Source organism: Athene noctua, chromosome 13, assembly GCF_965140245.1.
Source record: "Athene noctua chromosome 13, bAthNoc1.hap1.1, whole genome shotgun sequence".
NCBI classification, from domain to species: Eukaryota; Metazoa; Chordata; class Aves; order Strigiformes; family Strigidae; genus Athene; species Athene noctua.
Genome location: NC_134049.1, coordinates 8,680,674 through 8,706,648, shown reverse-complemented (window position 1 = coordinate 8,706,648; position 25,975 = coordinate 8,680,674). Strand labels below are relative to the sequence as shown.

The window sequence follows — 25,975 nt, the reverse complement described above, 5'->3', positions numbered from 1 at the left end:
GGAAGCACTACAACTTGGTTGCTGTGGCTGTTTATGAAATGGTGATTTTACTCGTTTTACTCGTTGACTTCTGTGGACAGTCTTCCCCTAAGAAGTACCGAGCACGTCCAGTCCCACTGTAGCTTGCTTGTCCTTCACTTTAAAGTACTGGTCTCTCCTGGCTATTGGCAGCCAGCATGTTTTTCCAGGTGCTGCAGGTTCCTCGGCTTTTGGGCTGTCAGCTCCATGCCAGCCGTCGTGTGTGGTGTGGCTGGAGGTGGGGATATGGTATTCACCTAATCCTCAGCCTACAAATTCCCACTTCTTTTTTTCTTTTTCTTCTTTCTTCCCAGAGAACATCCCTCGGGAAACACTGATGCATTTTGCGGTGAGGCTGGGTCTGCTGCGGCTGACGTGGTTTCTGCTCCAGCAGCCGGGTGGAAGAGGAGCTCTCAGCATCCACAACAACGAAGGGGCAACGCCCGTGAGCTTGGCCTTGGAGAGGGGGTACCAGAAGCTCCACCAGCTTTTGACAGAGTAAGGGTGATGTGATGGTTCCTCTGCTATTTTTTTATGTCATGCTTGCTGTACATTATTGCTGAATAGGGTCTAAGAGCTATACTATACCCTTAAAGGCAATTTTTTGTTCTAATTCTGCTTTTACTTTTCTTGCTAGCAACAATGGGAGCAGGTCCTTAGGGTTTAAGGGAAGTGCAATATTATGTTCTCCTTTTCTGTTGCACAGTGTTCTGCTTCCAGCTGTCTCTTAAAGCCCAAAGTGAGTCACTAATACCAACTAATTAAGACAAACCTTATGCATATACACTTGAAAAAGCTTTTCTTCAAACAAGCATAGCTGCCCAAAAGAGAGGATCTAGTGGGCTTTGTGGTGATGGTTGTGTTCTTATTTTGTAGATTTAGAGGTTTTTGGTTAAACAAAATAGTGGTAATTGTATTGAAATAAGGCAGCATCTAGTAGAGAATAGGTATCTTCCCAGTATAGGTAAAAAATTGAGGTAAGAATTAATGCAAGTATTTAACAACAGAAACTGTTATCTTTTGAGTTGCTGTGAGAAGCAGACGGATCTTACAAACTCATAGCAAGTAACCAGTGGCAGGAGCATTTACTCCAGTGTTTTACAAGGAATCCTTCAGGAGATGACAAGTTATTTTTGAATAGCAAATGTTTGGAGATCTAGCTTTAAAAGCTGAGGCTAATAAAGACAAGGAGCTTAAGTCCTGAGGGGGCTGTTTGTAAAGGAGAAAAGATTTGGTCTGCATGTGTGTTATTCTGATGCCTGGTTCTCTTAAGCTTTGTTATTAACTTTGTTTTTCTGAATTGAATTTTCAGATACTTAGGATTTATGTTGAGTGACCCAATGTCATGTTTAGGAGTCTGCTGTTTTGTCCACATTATCACGCAACATTTTTTCGTTACGAATTCTAAATTGTTCTGCCTTCTGTAGTTGTTGGTTAGAGTGTTAGAGGGCAAAAAATATGATCCATGTTGCATTTAAGTTTCATCTTTTAACAGTTCAGCCAACCATATGCAAAATGAGAGTGAAGGAGAAGGTGCAGGGTGGGGGACAGGAGCTATACTCTAACCTTTTCTTCTGCCATCCTTGGCTGGGATTAATAGAGAGATGATGACAATGTTACTTTTTCCTCCATCGAGTTCAACAGTGATATTGTGAAAACACACAACTCTTCTAGGCTATCTTGTAAAACTGGAATGTGCAAATTCATCCTATAACTGCAGCAAAGTTCTCCACGGTGAGACTAACCATGTTAACAGGCTTTATATACTGTCAAGAAGCTTAAGTTGGCCAAAAGGTTATTACAGAAAGGTAAAGTTGGCCAAAACTTGATTATACAACTCACAGCAAATACTGTAATCTGAATATGAGTAGAGATGGTAATTTAAAAAGAAATAAGAAGTAAATAAAACTATTACAACAGCTATTCATGTATTTGGTGGGATATTTCACAACTAGTTCCAATACTGAAATGGCAGTTCTTGTTCAGTGGAAAGAAAAAAGAAGAGGGCTTGGATTACATGACATTGCCCTGTGCCATCATTCCCTTTAATGGATGCTGCTGGTGTAATCCAAGGGATTTCTCTGACGACCTTTACGGTTGATCTTTGAAAATAAGACACTAGCAACTTCAGTGATGTTACTATCAAGATCCCAGCTCCTGTTCTTCTTAGTACATCCTTAAACATTTCATTATGGTTTGTTTTCCTCTTGGGCTGTTGGGTGGAGATAGAATGTATAAACACCTGACAGTCATGCCACATACCCCGTGACTCTGAAAACCCTGCTGTCTCCATGAAGCCCCGTCAACAGAAATCTGTGGTCACTGGAAGTCATGAACCCCTTTCTCAATGGGTGGGATGGTGGTGGAGCATCATGCTACAAGCTCGGGGCTGGCTGGAGCGGTGGGAGCACCGTGTGACATGGGGACCAGCACAGCTCTTCCCCACGGGAGGATGGTGGCTGTAAAACAGTCACATCCTGATTCCCCAGCAGAGATTTTTATTGGGTTTAGCGTTTTCTGCAATGAGATGGGATCAAGGCTTGAAAATCTCTATTGAGAGTAGAAATATTGAGTTTTAAAATACAGAAAAGCAGACAAATTCCATGAAGAGAGTATATGCCATTTATGTGCTGTCAAAACACAATGGGTACTGTACAACCTCTTTTCTGCACTCTGCTTATGCACACGCTGTATAATCCATGCACGCAAATTTGGCACGCAACGTGTACCACTCAGCAAAATACAGAGTAGCAATGCATGTTAGCGAGAGCCCGTACAAAGGAGTCATTATTTTTACAAGTAATTAAACTGCACTTCCCTAAATAAATGAATGCAGTGTGTTTTGTGATGCATTATTCTTGGGGGGATTTTATTGTTCACTTGCTTGCTAATTTGCAGGACCCTGCATTTTACAGTGATTCTCCCAGCCAGCATTGGGAAGGGGTGAAATTTTGCTGTAATTAGGATACAGTCATTAAAAAGCAGAACACAAAACCTTCTCCATTGTTCTAGTTTTGCCAGGGTTCGGCTACAAGTCGGCTTGATTCAGCTGCAATGTAAATATTTTTCTGAAAAACTAATTACACTGGTGACATTTTGAATTTCTGTTTATCAGATGAGCTTTCCCTTTTCAGCTGTTGCAGTTCTTCATGTAAAAAAAAAAAGAAAGATGCTTCCAATTTACATTTTGCAAGCCTTGAAGTATTCCTTTCTGTAGTCTCAAGCTTGTGCACTGGTTCTTGTGTCCGCTGGCAGGAAAGGTGCACGTGCTGCTGCTTCTGAGACCGAACTGAGGAGCTGTGATAGAGCACACGTAGGTCGCTGAAGATGGAGAGCAGGATGCCAGCAGCATTGTTTATTCATTGGTTGTGTTATCATTCCTGAGGGTGCTTGTTTTATCTGATTAGCTGATTAAAACTGCACAGTAAATATTGTTCTGCGGTGCAAATAGAATAGGACAGAGTCTAAGGGCAGGATTTCTTTAGGGGGAAAAAAAAATATATATATAAGGATTTTCTCTCGGAACATTCTTGTTTGCTTGCTAGCAGCTTGGTTAAGAGTTTTGGTTTGGGTTTTTTTGTTTTTTTTTTTGTTTTGTTTTAAATATACATTTAAAATACAGTCTAAATAAATTACCTTTATTTGGTAAAGAGGCTTTGAAAAGTAGGCAGGTTGCATAGCCCTCTCTGAGTTTTAACAATTTCTGAGTCCCGTAGGAGCAAATTCTAAAGTGGAGGGTCCTTCCTTGAAGCCTGTTACTTCCCAGTGTTTAAATTGGGCAACGCTGGCTGCAGGGTGTTGGCAGAGCTGGGCTGCTCTGCTCATTAGAGAAGGGCTGGCTCTGCAGAGGGGGATAGTACGCTCCGTGTGAGTAACTTGGCCTCTGCAATAGGACAGCTGCAGTTTGCAGTAGTTGATGTTTTCAAACGCAGTTCGGTGTAGTAATATAATCTGCCTGCCAGCTCCATGTTCTTCCGTGCTCTGAAGTCAGGCAAGGAAAATGGCTCCAAGAAATAGCGAGCATGAAGAATTTCGGAGAAGTTGGAAGTGCCACTTTGTAAAACATACAAACACTGATTTTATTTCTGATTTCATTTCAGCAGAACAGAGTTCTGTCTAGTAACCCCATCGTATCAGGCTTTTTTCTGTGAAACCAAATGTTTGTAGTTCCTTCACAGCTGAGAGTGATTTATGTCCCCTGAAAAAGGGGAATAAGAGAAGAGTAAAGCCCATAAAAAGCCTCTTGCATTTTTGTAATCCCTGCAAAGGAGAAGTTTCAGAGTTGTGACAGTCTCTGAATTTACGGTAATACTAGTTTTGTTGTTTTCTTTGCTTGCTTATTGCTATAAAGCACTTCTGCACAGCTCTGGGATTGCTCTTCCTTCAAATCTGGTAACAACCAGGTGGCTCAGTATGTGAAACTGTAAGTCAGTACAAGTCAGTATTTCCAAAATTAAACTGATCTAATTAACACACATGAGGAGGAACTCACTGGTAGCAGTAGGGTTTTAGAAATGTTTTGCAATTTGTGATTATCACTTGCTATTGTTCTGATTTTATGTAAGTAATTGGTGAAGTCTGTGCTGTAATCTCCATGGTGCCTCTCAAATGAGGAAGCTTTTTCAGTAACTTTACTTTTATAATTGAACACACTTTTCTGCTTTTCTGAGCCAGAGCTACGAGAGGATTTACATGGTACCTCATTTCTTTGCACCCCAATTTAGCAAGTCCTTTAAGCATGAGTTTAATATCAGAAATGCCCAGTTCATGTTCAGCAGAGTTAAGTGTGGTCTTAAAAGTAAACATTTCTTACAGTGCCCTGACAAATTGGGACAATAGTTAAAGATGGACACTTTTCATTGAATTGCGGTGTTAGGTGGTTCCATTAAATTCAGTGTTTGTGTAGGCGAAGAGAAGAGCCTCCTGTGGTGCAGATGCTTTCCAAAATCACTACTTTCCGGGGGTTGAAAACATTGCTGACTGCTATGGCTTCAGTGCCAGATCGTGGCAGCTGTATGTAAACAGGGTGCTTGTACCCCTGAGAACGTGTAGGCTGAACCCCTCTCCTGCATGCACCCGTGCCGTTATTGCGAGCTGGGAGCGAAGTGCGCAAGGCTCTGAGTCCCCCTTTGGTTACTTCACATCTTCAGTATTTATTTGGAATATGAGCAGGACACAGCTGGGGACATTCTGGTGACCAGAAGGTTGCCGCCACACTGGCAGGTGATGCTATGCTTATTTTAAATTTTATTTCTGGCTAAGCAAATCAGTGGCTGAAGAATTTATTAAAGTCATGCTGATGTTTCTCCCTCTGTTCTTCCATCCCAAAACAAGCAACAAATTCTTTTGATTGCTATTCAGGGTGCCAGGCAGTAGGTTTAGGGTATCTCTTGCTATGGTGTGGCAGGTGAGGAGAACAGTTTACTTTATGTCTATAAGTGCTGGCACAAGATTAACATTTAAAGAGGAATTCAAAGACATTTCAAGGGCAGTAAAATAGGACCTGATGAGAGATGCTACAAAAGCGTCAGAGGAGCAGTGGTTCAACAGGGTCTGTTTTTGTGGCAGTGTATTGCTGAACTTTAAGATTATTGTTTGAAATATTTAATTGATCATCATGATTAGAAAGATGGTGAGCTGCTTCTCGCCACTGCAGAGGAGCAGACTGGGAGTGGAGGAACGGGAGAACCAGGTGTCAGTGTGATGGAGTAGGAAGAGTTTGTGTTTCTTTCTTCCCACCTACTCACCCACTGTGTGCTCCAGCTTTACTGACTTCCTAGTGTGTTCCCACATCCCTGTGAAGACTTGTATTTTCATTTGTTGGCTCACTCATCTCCTTTGTTTTGTATGTATCCAACTCTGAATACAGAAGAGAGAGAAGTGGCTTTGTCCATATGGTAGAAACAGCTTTTTATTGTCTCTGGTATCCTTCTCGGAAATCGGACGTCCTGGGAGATGATGTTCATGTAAACAGGCCTGTGAGGAGGAGAAAGAAGAGATTTCAAAGAGATTTGAGATTATTTGGTAAGATAAGAGAAGAAAACAATTCCCTCCCCTAGCAATCCTGATACGGAGGTGATCCCAAAAATTATAGGGGCCATAAGCCCTGAACAGCCTGGTGTGGTTGGTAAGTGATTATGATAGATGAGCTCCGTTTCAGGATAAATTTAGAAAATACAGATAAGTGATTTCCCAGAACTGCTGGGGTTTTGGCCTCAGGCATGGGTTAGCTGAATACCCAGTTAGGATACTCATATTTAGTCTCTGGAGCAGATCTGCTAGAAGTAGTGACATTCATGGTAGGGACTGAATTTTGAAGAGATTATTGTAGAGGAGGATTTTGTAAACTGCTGTGTCAGAGGCAGCCAAAGCGATGGCTTCATCTTTGGGTTGTGTTAGAGTCTGTGGTCACACTTGCTTGCAGCATGTGGAGATGTTTTGCAGAAACAAGTCTTCCTTCCATATCACTTAGTCTGATCTGAGATCCTTTTTTTAGCTCTAAAGAAAACACTGCTTCATAAAGTAGCCTCCATGACTGTGTTTTGTATTTAAAACGCAACAGTTGGCATCTGTTTTCACTCTTGAGTGCATTTCATAGATACACCTTAAATTTATTTTGTTTACAGATGAGACTCCAAGTTGACGCTGGGTTCTGGATTGGACCTACAGCTCCACACCCTGAGCAGGGTGTATTTCTTGTTAGATAAGACTATGAAAATAAAACAAATGGAGAAGTGTATTTAATAACAGACAGTTATTCTTATGGAATAGACATCATACTTTTTTTCAAATATAGTTGATGATGGTTTGTAGCTGTATTTTTTTTTTTTTTTCATGTATCATTAACATTGGGGCCTAAGAAATGCTTGGGTTTATGAGTGCAGCCCCTTTGTGGTAGGAAATACTGGACATGTTCTCTTAGTATATGTGCATCTGCAAACAGTTGTTGAAGAACCAAGGCAGCTTTTCTGTCTTGATTGGTTTCCTACTGTATAGTGTGTTGATCAATGGACTAAGAAGTTAGCATTAAATATTTTGAATCCAGTTGTTAAATATTTAATCTGATATTGAAGGGTAGTTTATGCAATCCTGAATTCAGTTCAGTGTCCAAACCCACTGCAGTTCATGTCTGTGTGAAGCACTCTAAGGGGTTAGTCATTATTTCTACATCAGATGAACTTTTAACTCTTTCCTTCAACATCAAAAGTATTCAAATTAGTGAGTGATCTATGAAATTTCCTTATATAGGAGACTTTTTTTTTTCCTACTTGGGGCATTTGGAACACTTGGAAACACCTGAAATGCTGTGTTTGTTAAATATATTTCAAATTTATAATGGTTGATTTGGTTTAACCCATTCTAGCACAGTTGCATGTGTTTTCTGAGTCTCATATATGATGCATATTGCTGGTTACAAAAATGAGGAGGGGCAAGAATGTGTGTGCACTAGCGTTTTGTGTATCACTAAAGGTTGTGGGTGCAAAGTTGTTCATATGTATACAAAGCCTCTATTGCCCCAACACTTGAGCAAATAGCATTGAAGTTCTGTTTTGTCAAATTTCGAAGATGTCTTGTTTTAGATGCTGATTACTGCCATTAAGTCTGGGTGTTGCATTTTCACAGGAGGGATTCTTTGGCTTGATTTAAATTGTCTGTGCTAAGGACATGATGTGCGATCGCCTCCAAGTCCAGCATCCCATCCCAGTAGGCACTCTTCCTTGTTTATCCCAGATCATAGTCCGTCTGATCTAGTATTTTCAGTGTGATATTGTAATAATAGTAATAAAAAGAACGTAAAATTAAAATTTAGTTTAGCTTTGGTTTTATTTGCCTTTACAGATAAGAGCATCTAAATTGTAGCATATTCTAGCTTTTCATTGCAGCCATAATGCTGGGGGCTTTGTTTAATTTTTTAAAAAATAGAATAAAGGTGACCTTTTCTTCTTTAGCACATGAATCTAGGAGCTGTTGCTTTCAGAATAAACCCACAGCTGTTGTCAGGCTTGCAGTAAGATCATAAGAGCTGGCAACACTACTGAGTTTGTTTTGTTTCAGCCGAAGTCCATCTCAGAAATCTGGAGGGGATATCCCCAGGAAATAACACCTTGAGTTCCCACACTGCCTTTCTTGCCCGTTTGTAAAACTGGGATAAATCTTCCTAACACGAGGTTTTGCTTAACCCACTGAGGCTTTTTTGTTTGTCTTCTCTTTCCCCCTTCTCTTCCTCTCCCCTCCATTTAAAACCTCTTATCTCTGTACCAGAAAACATGCCTGCCCGGAGCACTGGCACCACCTGATTTCAAGCCCTTCTTACCAAGCACAGTTTCTGCAGCTTTTGAAGGCGGGCAGAGCTTTTACTTGGTTGTTGGGTTTTTTTTGTTTTCCCTTTCTCACTTATCTTCCCTCTTCTTAAAAATATCTCGCCCATATCTGCAGGAAGCCAGGAGCTGCACTGCATCGGTGCAGGCTTTCCTCTCCCTCTTTCTGCTGCTCGCTGGCCACAGGGCCATCCTATCTGCTCCCCCACGAGATGAGAGGAGATTCAGCACACGAGTACAGCACGGCTCCTCTTTACCAGGGATGAGTCTGCTCAGGCAGTGCCAGGAGGTTTAAAAAACATTACCTATTCTCTTGTCTTACGTGCTGAATGGGCAGGAGGTGATGCTGCAGTTTGAGCAATCTAATCAGCTCCCAGATCGAGCAGGTCATGACCCGAGAGTATTTTGGGGGCTTGTCTGCTTTTCCTCTTGCCCTGTTTGGGGTTGGCATCCTTCTTTGAGGCACCTTTCTGCAGATAAGGGGCTGGTTGGTAAGTCTGTCCTTTCTTGAAGCCAGCAATTTCCCTTCTGGGTTTACCTCCATGGGACAAAAGAAGCAGGAAGTGGAGCTGGAGGACTTCTTCCAGGCTTTTTCAGTGAGACACAACATTGTTGTGCCGAGCGTGGATCTAGTGAACACTGTCAACCTTACTGAGCAGTCCTTGCTTTTCTAACCAAGCAAGATACTTTCTTCTGCAACAGTTGGGCTTGGAGATGATGCCAATGAGATTTTCAGTTCACTGGTGTCTTTTACATATTTTGGTGGGAAGCTGTTGAAAAGGGAGGATAAGAAAGAAATAACCCAGGATGGTTAAACCTCCTAAGACGACAGATTTCCCTCGTCGCTGTCAAACTGCAGCAAACTGAATTTTTGTGCTGAACAGAAGCAGATTTTCAGACTTCTCAAATGCTGGAGGTTCTATGTACATTTTTGTTAGTAAAACTTCAGTAAATATTTACATATCTGTTTTTATATCTTAGTAGACCAGCTTCAGTATGCCCTTCTATATAACCACTAGAGAAATTCCTAATCTGTACAAAATAAGCATGTTTCACAACCAGGGAGTACAAAATGCATGACTGCAAAGCTTTTTTTTTCCCAGAGGAAAGCATGTTTTTATCATCTCAGTAAAACCCAGGGCTTGCAGTGAGACATGCAGGAAAGACACAAATGGTTAAGCTCAGTGTAGGAAGACAAGCTACATGGCCTTGGAAGTGACTGCTTGAACAGCAGAAATAGGGGTGTGCAAACAAGTTAACACTTGCAAATACTCATTTGTCCTCTCTGCTGCGGACCGTTAGTGCCAGGATGCAACAGTATATGAAAGGAAGGATTTGAAGGAGTCAATAGATTGAGCCATCTTAATGCTTCATTTTGTGCCATGTAGGTGACTGCTACTAAAAATGAGATCTTGGAGTTGTTTGTAGTTGACTGGATGTGAGAAAAATCTAGGTTTTTCAAAGGATTTAAAGCACTTTACAGAGTGCAATACAGATTGGCAGCTTGAATATGAAAGGAAATTCTGTCTTTGTAAGCAGAAGTGATTATTTGATCCGTCTGGGCCTGTGAAGGTGAAGATGGCACGTTGCAGGAGGGGTGGGTGTGCTGAGAGTGTTTCAGGGGACTCTGCCTGTCATCGTGCTCCAGATTTTGAGGCTTTTGAAGTTGCTGAGGGTCCTTTAAGGCTCAAGTTGTGCAGGCTGCTTTGTGGGTGACGGTTTGAAGATGCCCGTAAGTGTCCTTGAAGCTGATGAGAAAGTGGAGCAGACTCATCGTGCTCAGTTCTTTAATCTGGCTGCTGTTTTCACCATGAGTGGGTGAATATGGGTTTTGTGCTGACTGCCTCGTTGTACTCTGAGAGAGGCCCTGACTACAGTGGTTTCTCATATATGACAGCTGAAAAAAAAAATACTCCAGACAGAAAGGTCTGTGTTTCCTTGTTAAAGGAAGGTCATTTCCTTAGTCACTTGTAATGGCTCAGTTGACTTCACTGCCTCCATGGATTTATACTAATCGCCACCAAAAACTGGATGCTTCCTTCTGTTTCTCTATGAAAATACTGATTTTGTTCAAATCAAGAGTAATTCTGCTGAAGTCAGTTGGGTTACATAGAGATGAATGTTGTAAGACGTAGGTTTGCTTTGTCTAAATTTCCTTGCAGATTTAACCCAAAATGAGTCACAGAAGGGGGGTGGGTGGTTGTGCTGGGGCAGAGTGGAGACAGCTGCTGCCACCACTGTTGTCTGCACAGGTTTCTCTGCCATATGATGAACCGTCCAACCGTTTCCCCACCCTGCTCTGCCCATTCCTGTTGCCAGTTGTGGTATCGTTTGTTCGTTATGACTTTGCTTTTCAAATTTCATGGCTTCCCAGAGAGGTAGCCCCGTGGTTTGCTAGGTGAGCACATTAGAAAGGTTTGCTATTTTTAAAGTAAGAAACCAGTTGCTACAGATGATGAAATCTTTGTGTGATTTCACCTGGTTGACAGTGTTCACTTGCTGTATGTGTACATTCTTGAATCCCCGATGACCTGCATACAGTCCGAGCTGTGCTGCAGAGGGACATCTGGGGATGCCTGTTGTGATGGACTCGTCTCTGCTACAGGGAGGGGACGTGCTCTCAGCTGGGGCTGGCTGTCCGTAGCTGCAGCCCTACTTGAAAGGAAAATGGAGAAATACCCATTTCTCACACCCCTGAGCAGATCAGCATAAGCCCCCATGTCTGCTCAGCTCCACGTTTCTCCAGGGGAATGCAGTGCTTGGAGGGGTGCTGTGAGAACCTCTCTGTCCTGGAACAATTAAAACAGATTTTGGGTTTCCTGACTCAGTTCTGATTCAAAATGAAATCTGTAAACCTGAAGCTTTAGATGAACACCTTCATAAGATGTTTCCTCACTCCCTTAAAGGGGCCATGTAGCCTCTGTGCAGCTCAGTGAGACCTGAAGAATTACTGCTTTGAGTCGCAAGCCTGTGCAAAATCAGGGTTTGATATTTAGAAAGAGATGACTGAATAGAAATTTCTAATGCATATGGTAACTGCTGAGTTATTTTTTTCATTCTGATCTACAACAGCACCTTTATTTCCTTTTGATTGTTACATAGAAAATCCGTGATACTGCTGCAGAAGGACAGATGTCCCACAACATTGAGAACATCTTGCACAAACGCAGTTTCACAGGGCAAGATAAATTCATTTCAGGAGTGAAAAGATTGCTACAATTTCATTGATAGCTGTTGGGTGTTTGTGAAGCAGCATGCTGGTTTTGGTGTTGGAGTTGTAGCATCTTTATCATGATAATCCTCATTCCTTCTAACTTGTCCCTCTGCAGTTCTGTCTTTCAGGTGTCTGTTGTTCTGCAACAGCTGCTTTGGTGATCTTCACCTGAAATAAATTCCATTTTAAAAAATAGTTGTGCCCTTTGCTGCTAGTCTCTCAGAGTCTGGGGAAAAAAACCAGGTCTCTCTACCTGAGAAGGACCTTGTGAAATAAAGCTTGTGGCTGATGTTAACTCTAAATCACATTAATTTTCATGACCGAGAAGCGTGCGTGTGTATTTGTCTGTCTGGCCCCGGAGCCGGTGCTCTGTTTCTCTCGGGCCGTTGATTAGATGACTGTCCAGAATGAAGAACAGTGTGCGTGTCCTGCAATGCAGCATCCTTCCTCGCCTGCAGATTAACATGAGCTTGTTCTGTTGCAGAGAGGAAGCCAGGGAACCGGACTCCTGGAGCACCTTGTCTCACACTGTGCACTCGGGGGACTACAGTGTGAAGCACCACCGTGGGCTTGATGTTTACATGCTGACGGCTGAAGCCAAGGAAGGGGTAGCAGCCAGCTTGGAGAGTGACATACAGCAGCTTCGGATGCACATGCAGAGCCACCAGCACATGGTAAGGAAAAAGCTGAGATGATGAAAGAGAAGCAGAGCTGGCTGGTTGCATCCTGGCACCTGGGGAGGACTTCCATATGTAGGGACCCTTCGGGGGGTGTATTTACCTAGACATTTTCTCTGGATGTCATTATCAGGCATCCAGGCAGACCCCTGCCTGTTTTCTTCTTGTTTGACAATGGAGAGATCTCATAAAACTGTCTTAGGCAGCAATTTTCTCTCGAGAATCAGATTGAGAGTGTGCAGTGCCAGCTCTGCTTGGCCTTGTGGGCTTTCTCTGCTTCCAGCTCCTGCCTTCTCCATTAGGTTGGGAAGGAAAACCTCCCTGGAGGCACACTGTCCCTCCAGAGTGTTCAGCAGCCATCGGGCAGCACAGGACAGGCTCTACAGTGAGGGTGGGTTTGTGGGGAATGAGCATGGTGGGTACATCTCGGTTCAGATAGGAAGTTCAGGGTCAGAGAGGAGACTGAGGGGAAAGTCTCTGGGGCAGGTGATTCAGAAAACAGCTATTTCCTTAGCACCTTGATGTAGGACTCAGAGGCTGTCCTGCCCTGGCCACACGAGATATGTGTCCATAGTGATCCCCTCAGTGCACTCCTCTCAGATCCCACAGTGGGGTTTTGAAAGGGCTTCCTCTCACTGCTTTAGAATCGATGCCACAGGGTCTCGGTTGGGATGGGAAGGGGAAATGGCAGGACACTTCTGTGCCACTTCTCAGAAACACCCACCCATCTTGCCAGCTGACATCACTGGTGGACGTTCCTTTTTCAGCTCATATATCCACCATTACAGAGGTGTGGGATCTAAATATTGGGATATTTTTGTTTCTTTAACTAAGGAAGGGGAGAATCATTGTCTGCAGGCAGTGGACTGGGGGGATGTTCAGAAGTATGGGCCACCTTGAGCCATTTTTATCCTTCCCTAGGTGCCTGCGATGTTAATTACTCCCAATCTCAACAAGAACTGGTGGCATGATTGGCAAATCAAGGCTAACTGTGAAATCTCTTCCCCTTTCCATCAAAAGACACTAAGGCATGGCCAGCATATCTAGCTCGCTTCTTATTTGCTCGTGCGATTGCCAGATGGGTACATTTTGCCTGACAATGAAATCAGAAAAGGCTATGTTTAGACTTTTTCTTTCCAGCACTGTTTCACTTCTAATCTGATTTGAATTTGGAAAGCAGCCCTGTAATTATTTCATTTAGGTTCATTTTGGGTCAGTTAAAAGCCAGTTGGCTTCCTTTGGAGACGGCTCTATTTTTCAGGCTATCAGCAGAGTGACTTCACCATGAGGGTGCTGGGGCTGCCGCGGCCCCTCCTTTTGAAAAACTTGCTTGTTCCCAAGCAAGTGTCACTGTTGTCTGTGTCTGCCGATCTTGGCTGGGTTGTCTGTGTCTGTCCATCCTGGCTGGGAACCAGCAGCACCGTCTCTGTGCTCTGCTGTGAGGTTATAGCCACCAGACGGCTGGCACGCCATTTGATCCTGTTTGTTTGGCCTTGAAAAAAATAGCTGAAGCCTGTGGGTACCGCTGCACGCGGAGCCGTGTGTCCCATCCCTGGTGCTACATGATGATGGAGATGCCGTGCTGCCTGCCTCCATTACTAACCCATCTAGGGATGCTTCAGAAACAGGGAGATCAGGTGTAGGTGACAGCATATATGGGAGATGGGTGGCAGGATTATTTTAAATAGGGGATTCGTGGCAAACACCAGAAGTACATTTAGCGGTCTGTGATTCAGTGGCAGTGCTCATCATTTGCAAGCCTCAGAGTGTGGAAGGACGAGTAAATGCAGTATCTTCAGTGTAGCAGGGATGATGTATATGCAATACCCAGAAGTTCCCTGTGATGCATCAATTATCAGATTGACCATTTTAATATTCAGGGAGAAAAGGCTTATTTAAGCTGACAGTTTTGGTATGAAATTGTATTTCTCTGAGAACTAGAGGCTTAAACAAAATTTGCAGGGACCTGTTTAAGTTAGGCTTCTAGGATGCATATATTTTTTGGAGTCTTTTTATGAATTAATGCAAAAAAAATAACATATGTAAAATAGTTTATCAGAGTTTTGTACTTGTGGAGAGTCACAGGCACTTAGTGAGAAACCAGCATGACCTCTGAAAGTTAGCAGAGCAAAACCCCAGGCAAATCAAGGGAGCTCTGTGAGGTGTATGTTGAAGGATTGAGGTTGCTTGTTAATTTAACAAGTCACTTTTTCTAAGATGTGAACATTGATATGCTGCAGAGAATAAAGAGATATTGAAACAGACGGTTCTTTTTAAGTAAAGGTTTGATTGTATCAAACTGTAAAAGCTTAGGGGATCCTTGACAAAGCAGATGCTCTGGAATGAAAATGCAGATTAGACAGGAATTGAATATGTTGCTGCTGTTCCGTGATAATACATGTATTAATTTTAATAGTATGTCATAATTTTCAATTTTTTATTTCCATTCAAGAAATAAATTTCAAATATTTAATTATGCATGCAATTCTCAGAAATAGATGATTAGTTCAGTCCTGGGAGTAGGAGACAAGTGGTGTTATTTGGACATCATCAGCAAATTTCCCACATCTGAAGTAGTGTTTCCATCAATATAGAGAAAATTGAGCAATGCTGATGAGAACTGGGGAGTGCCATCAGGCAGGGATCTGAAGCTGCTCTTAGACAGCATTTGCTCAAGCCCTTTGGGACTAGGCTGGTATATATTTGCATTATTTGGTAGAGTGAATTCTGCTGTTTACTGATCTTGAATTTAAGTGCACTCAAGAAATATGCCTACAGCTGCTTGAAGGCAATTACAATGATTACAGTTCTTCTCAGTGGTGGCAGATGGTGTAACAAGTTGGTAGAGACACAAATTTCAGCTTCGGGGTATTCAGGCTGGCCATTAGGAAAAACTTCATGGGAGAGTGGTGTGGCATGGGAACAGATTGCCCAGAGAGATGGTGGATGCTCCATCATTGGAGATTTTGGAGTCTTGGCAAGAGAAAGTCGTGGTTGACCTGATGTTGCATTGGCAATAGTTCAGCTTCAGGCAGGGGGTTGGACTACATGACCTCCAGATGCTCTTTCCAACCAGCGTTTATGTCATTCTAATAATTACAGTATTACTGAATCAACATCTAGAATACCCGCTGCAGTGTGTTTGTAACTCTGTCCCAGGCAACACCGGGTAGAAATCACAGGTAGAGGGAGCAGGAGTCGCATGGAATAGGATTTGTAGATACAGATCTTATATGTGATGGAGATGGTGTAAATGTGTGACAGAGCAAAGTAATCTTTACTTTTTTTTGTTTTGTTTTGTTACAGAGTTTAAAGCAACAGACAGAGCCTGTACTGGGAGATTCTGGAGACAGCTGTGCTAAAGGAGCAGAGCCAGTCGGTCACCCAAGCACTACCTCTCAGAGCCTAGAAGAAATGGCAAGAGAAGGAAGGCAGGAAAGTCCATCTGATCTTGTTCACCTGGACATTGGGCAGCTCTCAGACCAAACCCACCAGGAGGAGAAGTGCAACATCAGGAGTTTGGGAGCTTCTAATGAGGCACCAGATGACTTGCTGAGCCTGGGGGATGCAAGGAGCCCAGAGTGCTTCTGTGAAAGTAAAAATACTGTGACACTGAGTAAAACGGAAGAGGAGGGGCAAACCTCTGCTGAAAGCTCTGGGACTATATCAGATGAGAAGGGCTGTACAGTGAGTCTGTGTGCAAGTATAAACGGTGCCGTGAATCTTCCATCCTGTGGAGATACAAATGAGGAAGCTGGAATGACATCTGCTGGAGTTGTTCTGGATCAAGCTGGCTTGTGCAGTAAAGATAGTCCCCATCAGGAAGCACGAGCTGCTGCGGAGTGTGCAGCTGACAATACTGTTGCTGTGGTTGAAACTGCAGGCGAAGCCCCAGCTTCCTTGGAGGGCGTGGATGTGGCTATGGGCCAAACTGAATGCAGGAACTGTACAGGGACGGCTGAGAGGGCTGCGGGCCAGAACCAGGTAGAGGATGGGATGGCTGAGGCTGGTAAGAGGAGAACTGCAAACCTAGAAGAGCAATCTTCAGCTAAGGACGAGTCAGCCAGTGCTGCTCAGCCCTTACTCGGTCATTTTAATGGCACTGAGTGTGCAGATGGGGAGGATGCAAATGCGGGAGCGGTACCGGCACATGATGGTATGGATGCAGATGGTGCTGGCGATGTCTCTGTTGACCTTTGCAAGACTGGCGATAACACAGAGACTGGAGCAGACTCATGCACTGATCGGATAAACAGTGGCTTCTTGGAAGGCCAAGATGATGCCCCTGTTGCAGCGAGGCAGGATGTTGCTGCGAGCCCTGGGGCAGCGTTACCAGCAGTGAATGGGGTGAAGGTTCCCATGGGTGCATCAAAAGCTGGTCCTGGTTTGGAAATCCATGGCAGCGGTGAGAGTGAGGAGCAAGAAGGGCAGGTGGAAGCAGATTGCACAGATGGGAAACCCAGCTCACCCTCACTGGAAGACAGTGTGAAAACTGATGGCCCTGATGCTAAATGTGAAAATGGTGAAGTTGGTGGATCCAGTCAAAGCAGTGCAGAACCTGCATCTTGCCAGGAGAGCGGTAAGATCACTGAACATGTGGCTGAAGCAATGGAGGACAGTGAAACCCAGCTCGCAGGAACTGATACCAGCAGCAGCAGAGATGGAGGAAGTGCTCGTTCTGCAGACAGAGGTCAGGAAGTTACTAGCTGTTGGCCCTCTGCTGATGAAACTGTCATTAAAGATGAAATGGGTGACAGCTTCAAACTGGACACTGCTCAAGAGAGGACACATGAGCCTGCATCGCTCCCTCCAGAGGATGCGAGCACATGCCTGGTAGAAAAAGAGCCTGCACAAACCAAAGTAGAGGTAGCAGAAAGTGCTTCGGAGCAGGAGGAACTGAGTGGTGAGATGAAATCACTTGCTCCCCTACCCAGAGAGGGGCCGGCTGTGAGTCAGGAGGGAGATGCTGCAGTGGCACCTTCCGGGCAGGAGGCAGCTCTACAAGGTAATGACCCGGGATTAGCTACGTGTGCCAAGGGCGCAGACTATGTGGAGGATAATTTAATAGGCACACCCTCTGCAATTCATAATGAAGAATCTGAACAAAACCAGGAAGCAGTGGTGGCGGCGGCAGGCTCGTCAGAGCTCGCCCAGCAGCCCAGTGGGGAGCATGGCAGGGTAGCTGCTGGGGCTGGCTGGCCTGGGGACTGTGCAGGGGACGAGGGCTCTCTGGAGCAGGGCCTCTTGCAGCAGGGTGAAGGATCTAAAGCTGAACCTGAGCGAGAGGCTTCTGCAAGTGGCAGGGAGCAAGTTCTGTCAGAGAAACTTCTTACTGCTGTTGTGAAACCCTCTGTCTGCAGTCAGGGGAGGCCTGTGGCAGGTGGCAGCGATGTGGATGCTGGGCTGAAAGGGACAGTCCATGCTGAGGAAGCATGCAAGAGCGGGGCAGTGCGCGCAAGAGAAGGCACCATGCACAGACCTGCATCAGCAGGCGAGTCTCCAGGTGTGGAGAGTGACCCTTGTCTGGATGAGGGGCTGAACCAACAGCATGATCCCAGCCAAACCATACAGCGAATCTCCCCATGCAGCAGCACCCTTGAATTAAAGGATGCTTCAGAAATGGGAGCCCTGAGTGATGCCTGTGAGGGTAAGGAAGTTTTAAGGCCGGTGACAATAACCCCTGTTGCAGTGTATCCGGAAGAGCAGGAGGATACAGAAAGCATGCTCCCCCGGGCAGCGCTTCAGCCCATCGCAGAAGAGCCCACGTGCGACAGCGACTCCAGCACTGACACTGTTTGTCCAGCTGGGGAGAGCGATGCTGGTCCCCCTGCGAAAGCAGCTCAGGGGGAGGTCTCAGCCGAGTCTGATGGAAAGCAAAGCCGAGCTGTACCCGAATCACCCTTCTTGCTGTGTTCGTGCCGTTTACATGCTGTTGAGTCACTGGAAAATGTGGGAGTAAAGAGTTTGGTTTCGGTAGATGATGGCTCCTCTCTGGATAAAGTTCCTAAAATGGTAAAAAGTTTTGATGCAGTGGTTTTTGCAGCAGAGACACCTAGTTCTCCTGAATTACCAGCCGCAGAAAAAGTGGGGCTTGAGCCCCAGCCTGCAGTGGATGTGGGAGCCAGTCTTAATGGAGAAGTGGATTTAAGTTCCTTGACAAAGAAGAGGAATGTCAGTCTGTCAGTGCAACAAGCTGATCCTGTTACAGGTAGGAAAAATCTGTTGGTTTCCTACTTTTCAGGGGTTTTTTTGTAGATGTGCCTCCAGCATCTCATCATCAAAGGAAGGGAAATAAGAGCAGGAGGCCTGCCTTGCAGAGGAAGTATAGGTGTTTGGGGCTTTTATTCTGAGAAAGGAGAAATCTGAAGTTACATATTAAAACTTTCAGTTCAGATACATGTTGCTTGGCTGGCACTGGAGGTAAGGACGGGACATCATCTCCCATGAATTTGTGCAGAAGAATTTCTAGCATGTGAATCCTCCCTGGAGAAGGAATGAATGGGAGGGAGCTATTGGGATTACTGTATCTTGAAGTTACACTCTTTCATGTGGGCATGAGGGTTTATTTACTTAGTGCTATTCCTTCCCTTCTCGCCTTTATTTTTGCTATTGTGGAATCAGAGGATACAATGGGGCTCTCTTGCATTTTCTTTGCTCGTCTACTTGAAACAGCTGCCAGTGTCCTTCTGAACTGCGCAAAGCCACTTCCTAATTGGTGGTATTAGGTCATTTAAAAAAGACAGCAAGCCCTACCCCCCACCGCCTTTTCCGGGCTGCAAAGCTTTTTTATCGGTCAGAGCAGCCGGTGGTGTTTTCCAAGTGCATTTAAGCAATACTGGAACTTGGATGATGTGTTTTGCTCACTACCCTCGGCTGGGAAGCGGGACTGGCGTTCCCCGCGGATGAGTGCTGATAGAGGAGAGCAGTGGGACTTGGGGGACAGCGTAGACGTCTGGTGCCTGTGCGACAGGAGCTGATAGAAAACATCACCAGGTAACTCCAAAATGGGAAATGAAGGGATAGATTAAATGAAAGAGAAATGGGTTTGTTGCTTCAGCCTGGTATTAAATCATAGGTGAATTTGCTACTGAAGCATGGAGCTAATCTGATCTTTATATTCCACCTGTTCAGGCAGCTGTTAAATGAAAGCAGCTGAACTCTTTCACTTGCCATTTTTTTCTTTGCTATGAGAAAATGATACAGTGCTTCTTGCTTTCCCAGCACTGAACAAACAAACAAACAAACAAAACATTAAAATGGAAAAAAAAAAATCTGCCATGATACAAGTCGTGAAGTTGTAAAGCTACAAAGCTATTTCATTTCTTTAATGCTGGGAGCTGTTTCTTCAGTCTAAATGCAGAATGGGATGATGACAGAGGATTTATTCTGATATGTGAGAGCAGAATAAACGGGGGCAAGGGGAAGGATTGATTATTGGGGGGTGGGGTGGTCAGTGGTGGGTCCAGCAAATCCTTTTTCATTGAGTTCAGGATTTTTAGAAAGTTGATGTGTTGAGAGATAACCCAAATAAACATTTGCCAGAGGTCATTAGCAAATAAGTAGAAAGATTTAAAGGTGGATTAGAAAGCTGTTTTCAGAAAGAACCTATTTTAGTGCTGTGGCAGATTGACAGTTCAATAGGACGGGAGTGGCCGTAAGTCAATACCTGGCAGGGCTCCTTTCTTCTGGGAGCCTCCTGCTCTGCCAGCACGGCCCGTACAGTCCAGGTCTTTATCTCTGGTTGGATTCTTGGAGGCATGATATTGTCTGGGGGAAGTTTTAAAAGGAGAAGGGACTAAACTGTCCAGTAAGATAGTGACTGAAGTAGGAAAGTAATATTAAGGCATCATTCTGTGTTAAGGTATGAAAGGGGATGAAGGAAGGAGGTGAGCCTGTTACTGATTTAAAATGCGTAAGGTTTTGAGGCTGAAAGGTCTTGAAATACAGCAGTCTGACTTCTTCATAAGGAAGAATTGTTTATTTGCAATGGGATGCTCCACAAAGCAAAATTTCAGTTGGAACATTGTCTCTTGAAGAACTCTAGGATTGCTCTGATGCAAAATGTTACGGAAGCCTAAATAAAATATTTAGTTTAAAGCAGAGACAAGCAGCGGCTATCAATCCAAGCTTACTATTTGAAATATTTCTGAAATTCACCTCTATAAAGCAGCATCTAGAAGTCTGATATGTCAGTAATTCAAGAGAACAGATTTACTGTTTATTGTTATTGCTGTGTGCATTCTTCCTGGAGATGTCTAGCACATTTCGTGTACTAACTAGTTCACTGTCAGCCTTCAACTCTTCGTGTCAATTCTTCTTTGCTGTGTCAGTGCTGGGGAGTTTTCCCTGGAGCCTGAGTTTGTACAGAGTATTTTATAACCATGCAGGAGTCATCAACACTCAGAATGAATTAGATCTTTTTTCAATAGAGGAAGTGTATGTCGGTCACAAGGCTGTTTCTCAGAAACACCTTTGGTCAGAGGGCTTTATTGTCATGCTGGTTTATCAGAGATGTAAGCGGATAATAATTACTGTTGCCATTACTCTAAATCATTGGGCTCTTTAATTTTTTTATTTATATTGTGAAATATATACCTGCTTATCTCATTGCTTCCACTTAGTTTCAGCCTACCTGCAAAACAGAGACTTCAGAGGGCTAATTGCCTTATCGAGACACATATCTACTGACTGATAACAACACTGAAAGAAGGCAATGAAGCTAGAAGATTTTACTTTCATAAGGCAGCTCCTCATGCTGTTAGCTTTAGGCTCAGAACTGCATTACAGCCAAGTAATGGGTACTGCAAGCACATTATTTGCAAGTCTGGCAGGTAGATGCCACTCACTAGAGAGCAGACAGTTAGGATATGAAATCATACCACAGTAGCCAGGCGGGGTGAGGAGAGAAGGCATGTGTTTATGTTGACAAAATATCTCTGAGTAGCTGCAGCTTCTTGGCAGAATGAGACCTCAGCAAGCTTGGGTAGTATGGTTGGGGCATCTTAAATTATCAAATACTGTAATCACTGCTCCCTAGCTCTTCTCCTGGGAGAAATGTCCCTAGTGTTCCTCTTGTAGATCTCAGCATTTAAAGAAAACAATCATTGCTAGGTAGCAGAATATCACTTTATTTTTGAATTTTGCCTGTTTTCACCTCATTCTCATCAATGGCATTTTCCATATGGAAAAGCACTTACTACAATTTCCTTCCTCCGTTAGAATAGCAGGATGAACTAATAATGAATGTCACTGACGATACCACACATGTGATAAGGTGCTCTGTGCCCAGAGACCTCTGTGATAGCATTATAGTGCTTTTCATTTGAGGTATGTTACTTAATAGAAGTTTAGGAAGAAGTGTCAGAGTGCTAAAAATTGTCCCCTTGAATTAATTCCTGAGGGCACATGTCTTCATCCTCTAGTTCTTACCCAGCATTGAGTAGCACTACACCTCTTGCTTCTCCCATCCTCAGTGCACCAGAGGTTTCTTCCTTGCATGTTCTCTCTTTGGACCAAGATCTTAACCATCACAGCATTGCCATGACCCCAAGCAGATCTCGTCATGACCGTGTTCTCTGCTTTGCCAACAAATGGGACTCGCAGAAATTAGTAGCATTTCCTCTGATTCCTGAGAGTCTGCCCACAAACACATCTGATCAAGATAAAATCATGCCAATTTGACTTAATGATGTTGGATTAGTTTATCAATATAACGTTGCAAAACCAGATAGTCCTAAAATCAAGGGTAGGCATTAATGCTGATGGAAAACCATTGGTGACAGTTAGAGCAATTTCTCCATGAAGGTGGGAGGCTTCTCTTGCTAAATCCCTGAACAGGTAAACTCACTGCAAACATGTTACCCTTAAGAAGGCATTGTCATCCATCCAGTGTTTGTTTTTAGCAGAAATGTGGAATTAGAGGGGGGTTTAGCCCTAGCACAGCCACTCTTTGTCTGGGTAGTTTTGGTCAAATCACTCCTCTAAAAGCATTCTGTGTGTCGCGAGAGTCATTAGTATAGGGTTGAAAGAGTATTAGGACGTTGACTTTATGCCAGCAAAAGGTGCCCAGAAGAGTGATGAAAACTTCACTGGGTAGAGAAAGCAGCTGGGACATGATGTTGTACCACTGCGGTGGTGACACAGTGGTGACATCGCGGGAGCATGAAGAAGGGGAAAATCAGCTGGACCTTGTAAACTCCAGCAGAAAACGGTTTGCTTTTCTAGTCCAGGGACCTAATTGTCATCCTTAAGGCAGTGCAGGTGGGCTGAATTTTTGAAGCTTGTTATTTATTTTTTCAACACTTAAAATACCTGTTGAGAGAAGGCAAGGCTGGTTTCTTGCACTATCCTGGGGTTGTGGTAAGAAATAAAACAGCAAAAATTTTGGTGCTTAAACTAGATGAATGAGAGCCAAGAAGATACACAGGCAAATACATGCAGCTGTGCTCAGCCTCACCTAGAGCTTTTCATTTTTACCCTGCGCTCGCTGCTGTTTCATAGTTTCCTTCAGTTCCAGGCGCAATAGTTGTTAAAACTTAATAACAAACAAGCAGCAAAGTCGGGAATGAAACCAGATGTTGGAAGTCAAATGGACTTGTTGAAGGGGTTTTCTTTTTTTTTTTTTTTTTAGACTGGTTTGAATAAACAGAAAAATATCAGCAGTGATGAAGGAAGTTTGTTTTTAAATTGTCTGTGCAAATTCTCTGTTTTCATAGGGAAGTTGGAAATGAAAACTGAAGACGAGGTGGATTTTCTGAAAGAGCATGAGAGTGCAGCCTGTGAGGAAGCGGTGAGTGCCACTTATGCATTGTTACCTTGTCCTTTTCTGTGCTTTTTAAAGAAACGCCACTGCTGCTGTGGCTGGCTGCTTAACCTACTGGTTTCCTTTCTGTAGCCTTAGCAAAGCTGAACAGCATCTATCACTGTGACATTGGTTTAGCCTTTTAAAAATAGTGTGGGCTTTTTTAGTCTTTGCATTTTTCAACCACTGGATTAAGACACGTTTATGTTGTCTTGGTGACATAGAGATTGACCCAAAAGGTTCCTCATGAGTCAGGGCTGTACCTGGGTCTGTAGACAATTCAATAAAAGCGATGCCCTGTAACTGCTTGGGGTTGGCGATGCTGCGTGGGGCTGGCAGCGCCTCCCAGGTCCCTGCATGTGCGTGGTCCTGGCGAGTCTCTCCCTCCCCTCTCACACTCCGGGGAGTTTTTGGCAGAGGGGACTGTGGCTGCAGTTGGTGTTGGTGCATGCACAGACTCTGAGATCTAAAGGCATCCCTGTCTGGGAGTGTTAGTGCCTTTGCTAGAAGAAAAATTAATAATGGGAAGACATACAGGGATCAAATGTGGGGGGAAACCCTATATTCCTCATGTCAGTGAAACAATATAAAAAGGTCATGTCAGGGATCAAAAATCAGTTGGTGTTGTTTTCTGTTGTGCTTTGCCGTGTTTAAGGGCTGTCTATCATAAAAACCCCACGTGAATATTGGGCTTGACAGGAACATAATTTCAGTTTACAGCACTCCTAATACATATTCTGCTTTATCAGAGAGATGGGTTTTTTGATCTTACCTTTCCTAGCTGGATTTGTATTTGCTCCTCTATTTCATGTATAGTTTCTTGTTCCTGAAAAAGAAAGTGTTTTGTAAATGCTAAATTGATTGCAGTCTGTGTTGGTGCACGTTGCCATTGAGCAGCTGTGTTTGTGTGTTAGTGTACCATTAGCTGTTAAAATTAATATTGCAGGGATGAGTTAACATTGCAGGGTGGAGCACCAAAAAACTTTGCTCATCCCACAGTAAAACTCTTTAGGCGGCAGAATAGTCTTGCCAAAGCTTGTAATAAAATCAGGTTTATTTTGTTTTTAGCAAGTTAAGGCTTAATTTCTGTAGCAGTTTGCTTGGTGAGTTAGCCAGGGACTAGAGCGAATAACTTTACAAGCTAAAATGTGTGCTGTCTGATAAGTAAGTCTTTTGTTACAGGAATGCATGAGTGTAAAGATGCTGATGATTTTTTTTTTTTTACTTACCCTTTATTAAAGATAATTTTCATGACTAATGCTTAGGTATCTGGTAGTAAAGTATCTTTAGAAAATGCAGATTAGGGCACTACCTTTTCCTTTCAAACAAGGTGAAAAAGAAACCTATTGAATTGGGCTTCCATTTTGCATGTTTTACGGGCATTTTGATTTTTTGTGTGTGCTTTCTTCTCTTCTTCCTCCCTCCCACCGGGTCAAACACCTCTTTAGAAATCTGGCTTTTCTGGTGCAGGAATGGGAGTGCCAGGGGAATGGAAAGTTTGCTGCAGGACTGACAGGGTTTCCTGTTGCTAAGTTCAACAGAAACAAAATAACAACTGCACTATATTAAGGTCATTTAAAAAAAAAATCAGTGGAAGACTTATAAATAGAGCTTAATTCACATGTGTAGGTTGGGTAGGGAGCTGGCCAGTGAAAGCCATCGTGAAGTGTGCATCTCCTGCCACGTCCTGTTTCTGCTTTATTTAGTGCTGACTATTTCTGTAGCCAGAAGTCTTTCAGGTGCTCATTGCCTTCTCATTACAGATCCATTTTGTGGTTAGTAAAAGCAGTTTTCTTAAGGTGTTGCAAACGGAAATGTTGTTAGGAGCTGCAGGTATTTAGCAGTCTCACTGGTGCTGACAGCAACTTTGGACCTTGGGAACTGCATTAACTCCTGTTTTGGGAGTGAGAATTTTGCACAATGTTACTTATAAATAGGCAATGTGGAAAGCTGTTTGTATGCACAGACTATTAAAAATGTTTTGGAGCCTAAAAAGTGCATCTTCCTGTATAGTACAATCAGGCTGAGTTGACAGTAAGCCTGAGCAGACTCACTGGAAAGAGAAGGGGGAAAATTCCTAGTTGTGAGTTGGATTCTGAAGACTGAGCATGAGCTGGATCCATGATGCCAGTACTACATGTATAAGATTGCACATGCTTTCCCCTCTAGTCTTTTCAGAAGACTTAGCCTGAGAGAGGCTCTTGTGCATGTCATGGAAAAGCTGCAGCTGAAAAATGTTTAGGAAAATAATGGCTTATAGGGTTATAAGCACTGAAAAGAAAATAATGGAAAAATGTTTTTTCCAATTAAAATGGATTTTTGAAGTGTCTGTTTATTAAATCTCCAGAATGTTTTCTCAGAGGCTGTATTTGTTCAGCTATAGAAATTCTGTAAACAAAATTTCCCAAGCTCCTTTAATGTTGGGTGATGGGTGTTCCTCCTGTGGAGACTCCCCTAGTCCTTATCTTCCTGCTTTGTTCGGGGATCTTGACTTGAGCTGGGGAAATAACTTGATGTGATCTATGAAAATTAGACTTCAGCATTTTTTAAACCTAATAACTTTAGATTCTTAATTCTGATGAGAAATCTGGTTTGGCTTCTGCATACTGTGCTATTAGAAAAATTTAGAAATGACACCTCGTGGCTTCAGGGTTATAAAAGTAAAGTGAGAGTTTGAAATGAACTGTACCCTGATATACTTATCATCTTGTGTTGACCCCAGAAATCAGATATGATTCATTACTACCTGAATCTTTGTCTTCATGTGGCACGATTGATAAGGTTGTACTGCTTGGTTCACCCGACAGCTTCAGTTGTCTAAACCTATGACTGACAAATTGTAGCTGCCTGACCCCAGAAACAGAGTTCACTGGGAAATAGCCTTCTTGTTAAATTTATTAATTTCATTAGTTAGCTCCTATTGAATTTAATGCATCCTACCTTTACC

At 43.4% G+C, this 25,975-nt stretch overlaps 1 protein-coding gene across 7 annotated transcripts in view; it reads left to right on the top strand.

Moving 5' to 3' along the window:
* AKAP13 (A-kinase anchoring protein 13) overlaps positions 1–25,975 on the top strand; it is a 224,007-nt gene that overhangs the window by 103,805 nt on the left and 94,227 nt on the right. For all 7 annotated transcript variants that reach the window (XM_074917611.1, XM_074917615.1, XM_074917614.1 and 4 more), the window contains 4 exons: positions 333–516; positions 12,035–12,224; positions 15,534–18,435; positions 22,943–23,016. In XM_074917611.1, the coding sequence (XP_074773712.1) occupies positions 333–516; positions 12,035–12,224; positions 15,534–18,435; positions 22,943–23,016 (3,350 nt within the window). The remainder of the gene's footprint in view (positions 1–332; positions 517–12,034; positions 12,225–15,533; positions 18,436–22,942; positions 23,017–25,975) is intronic.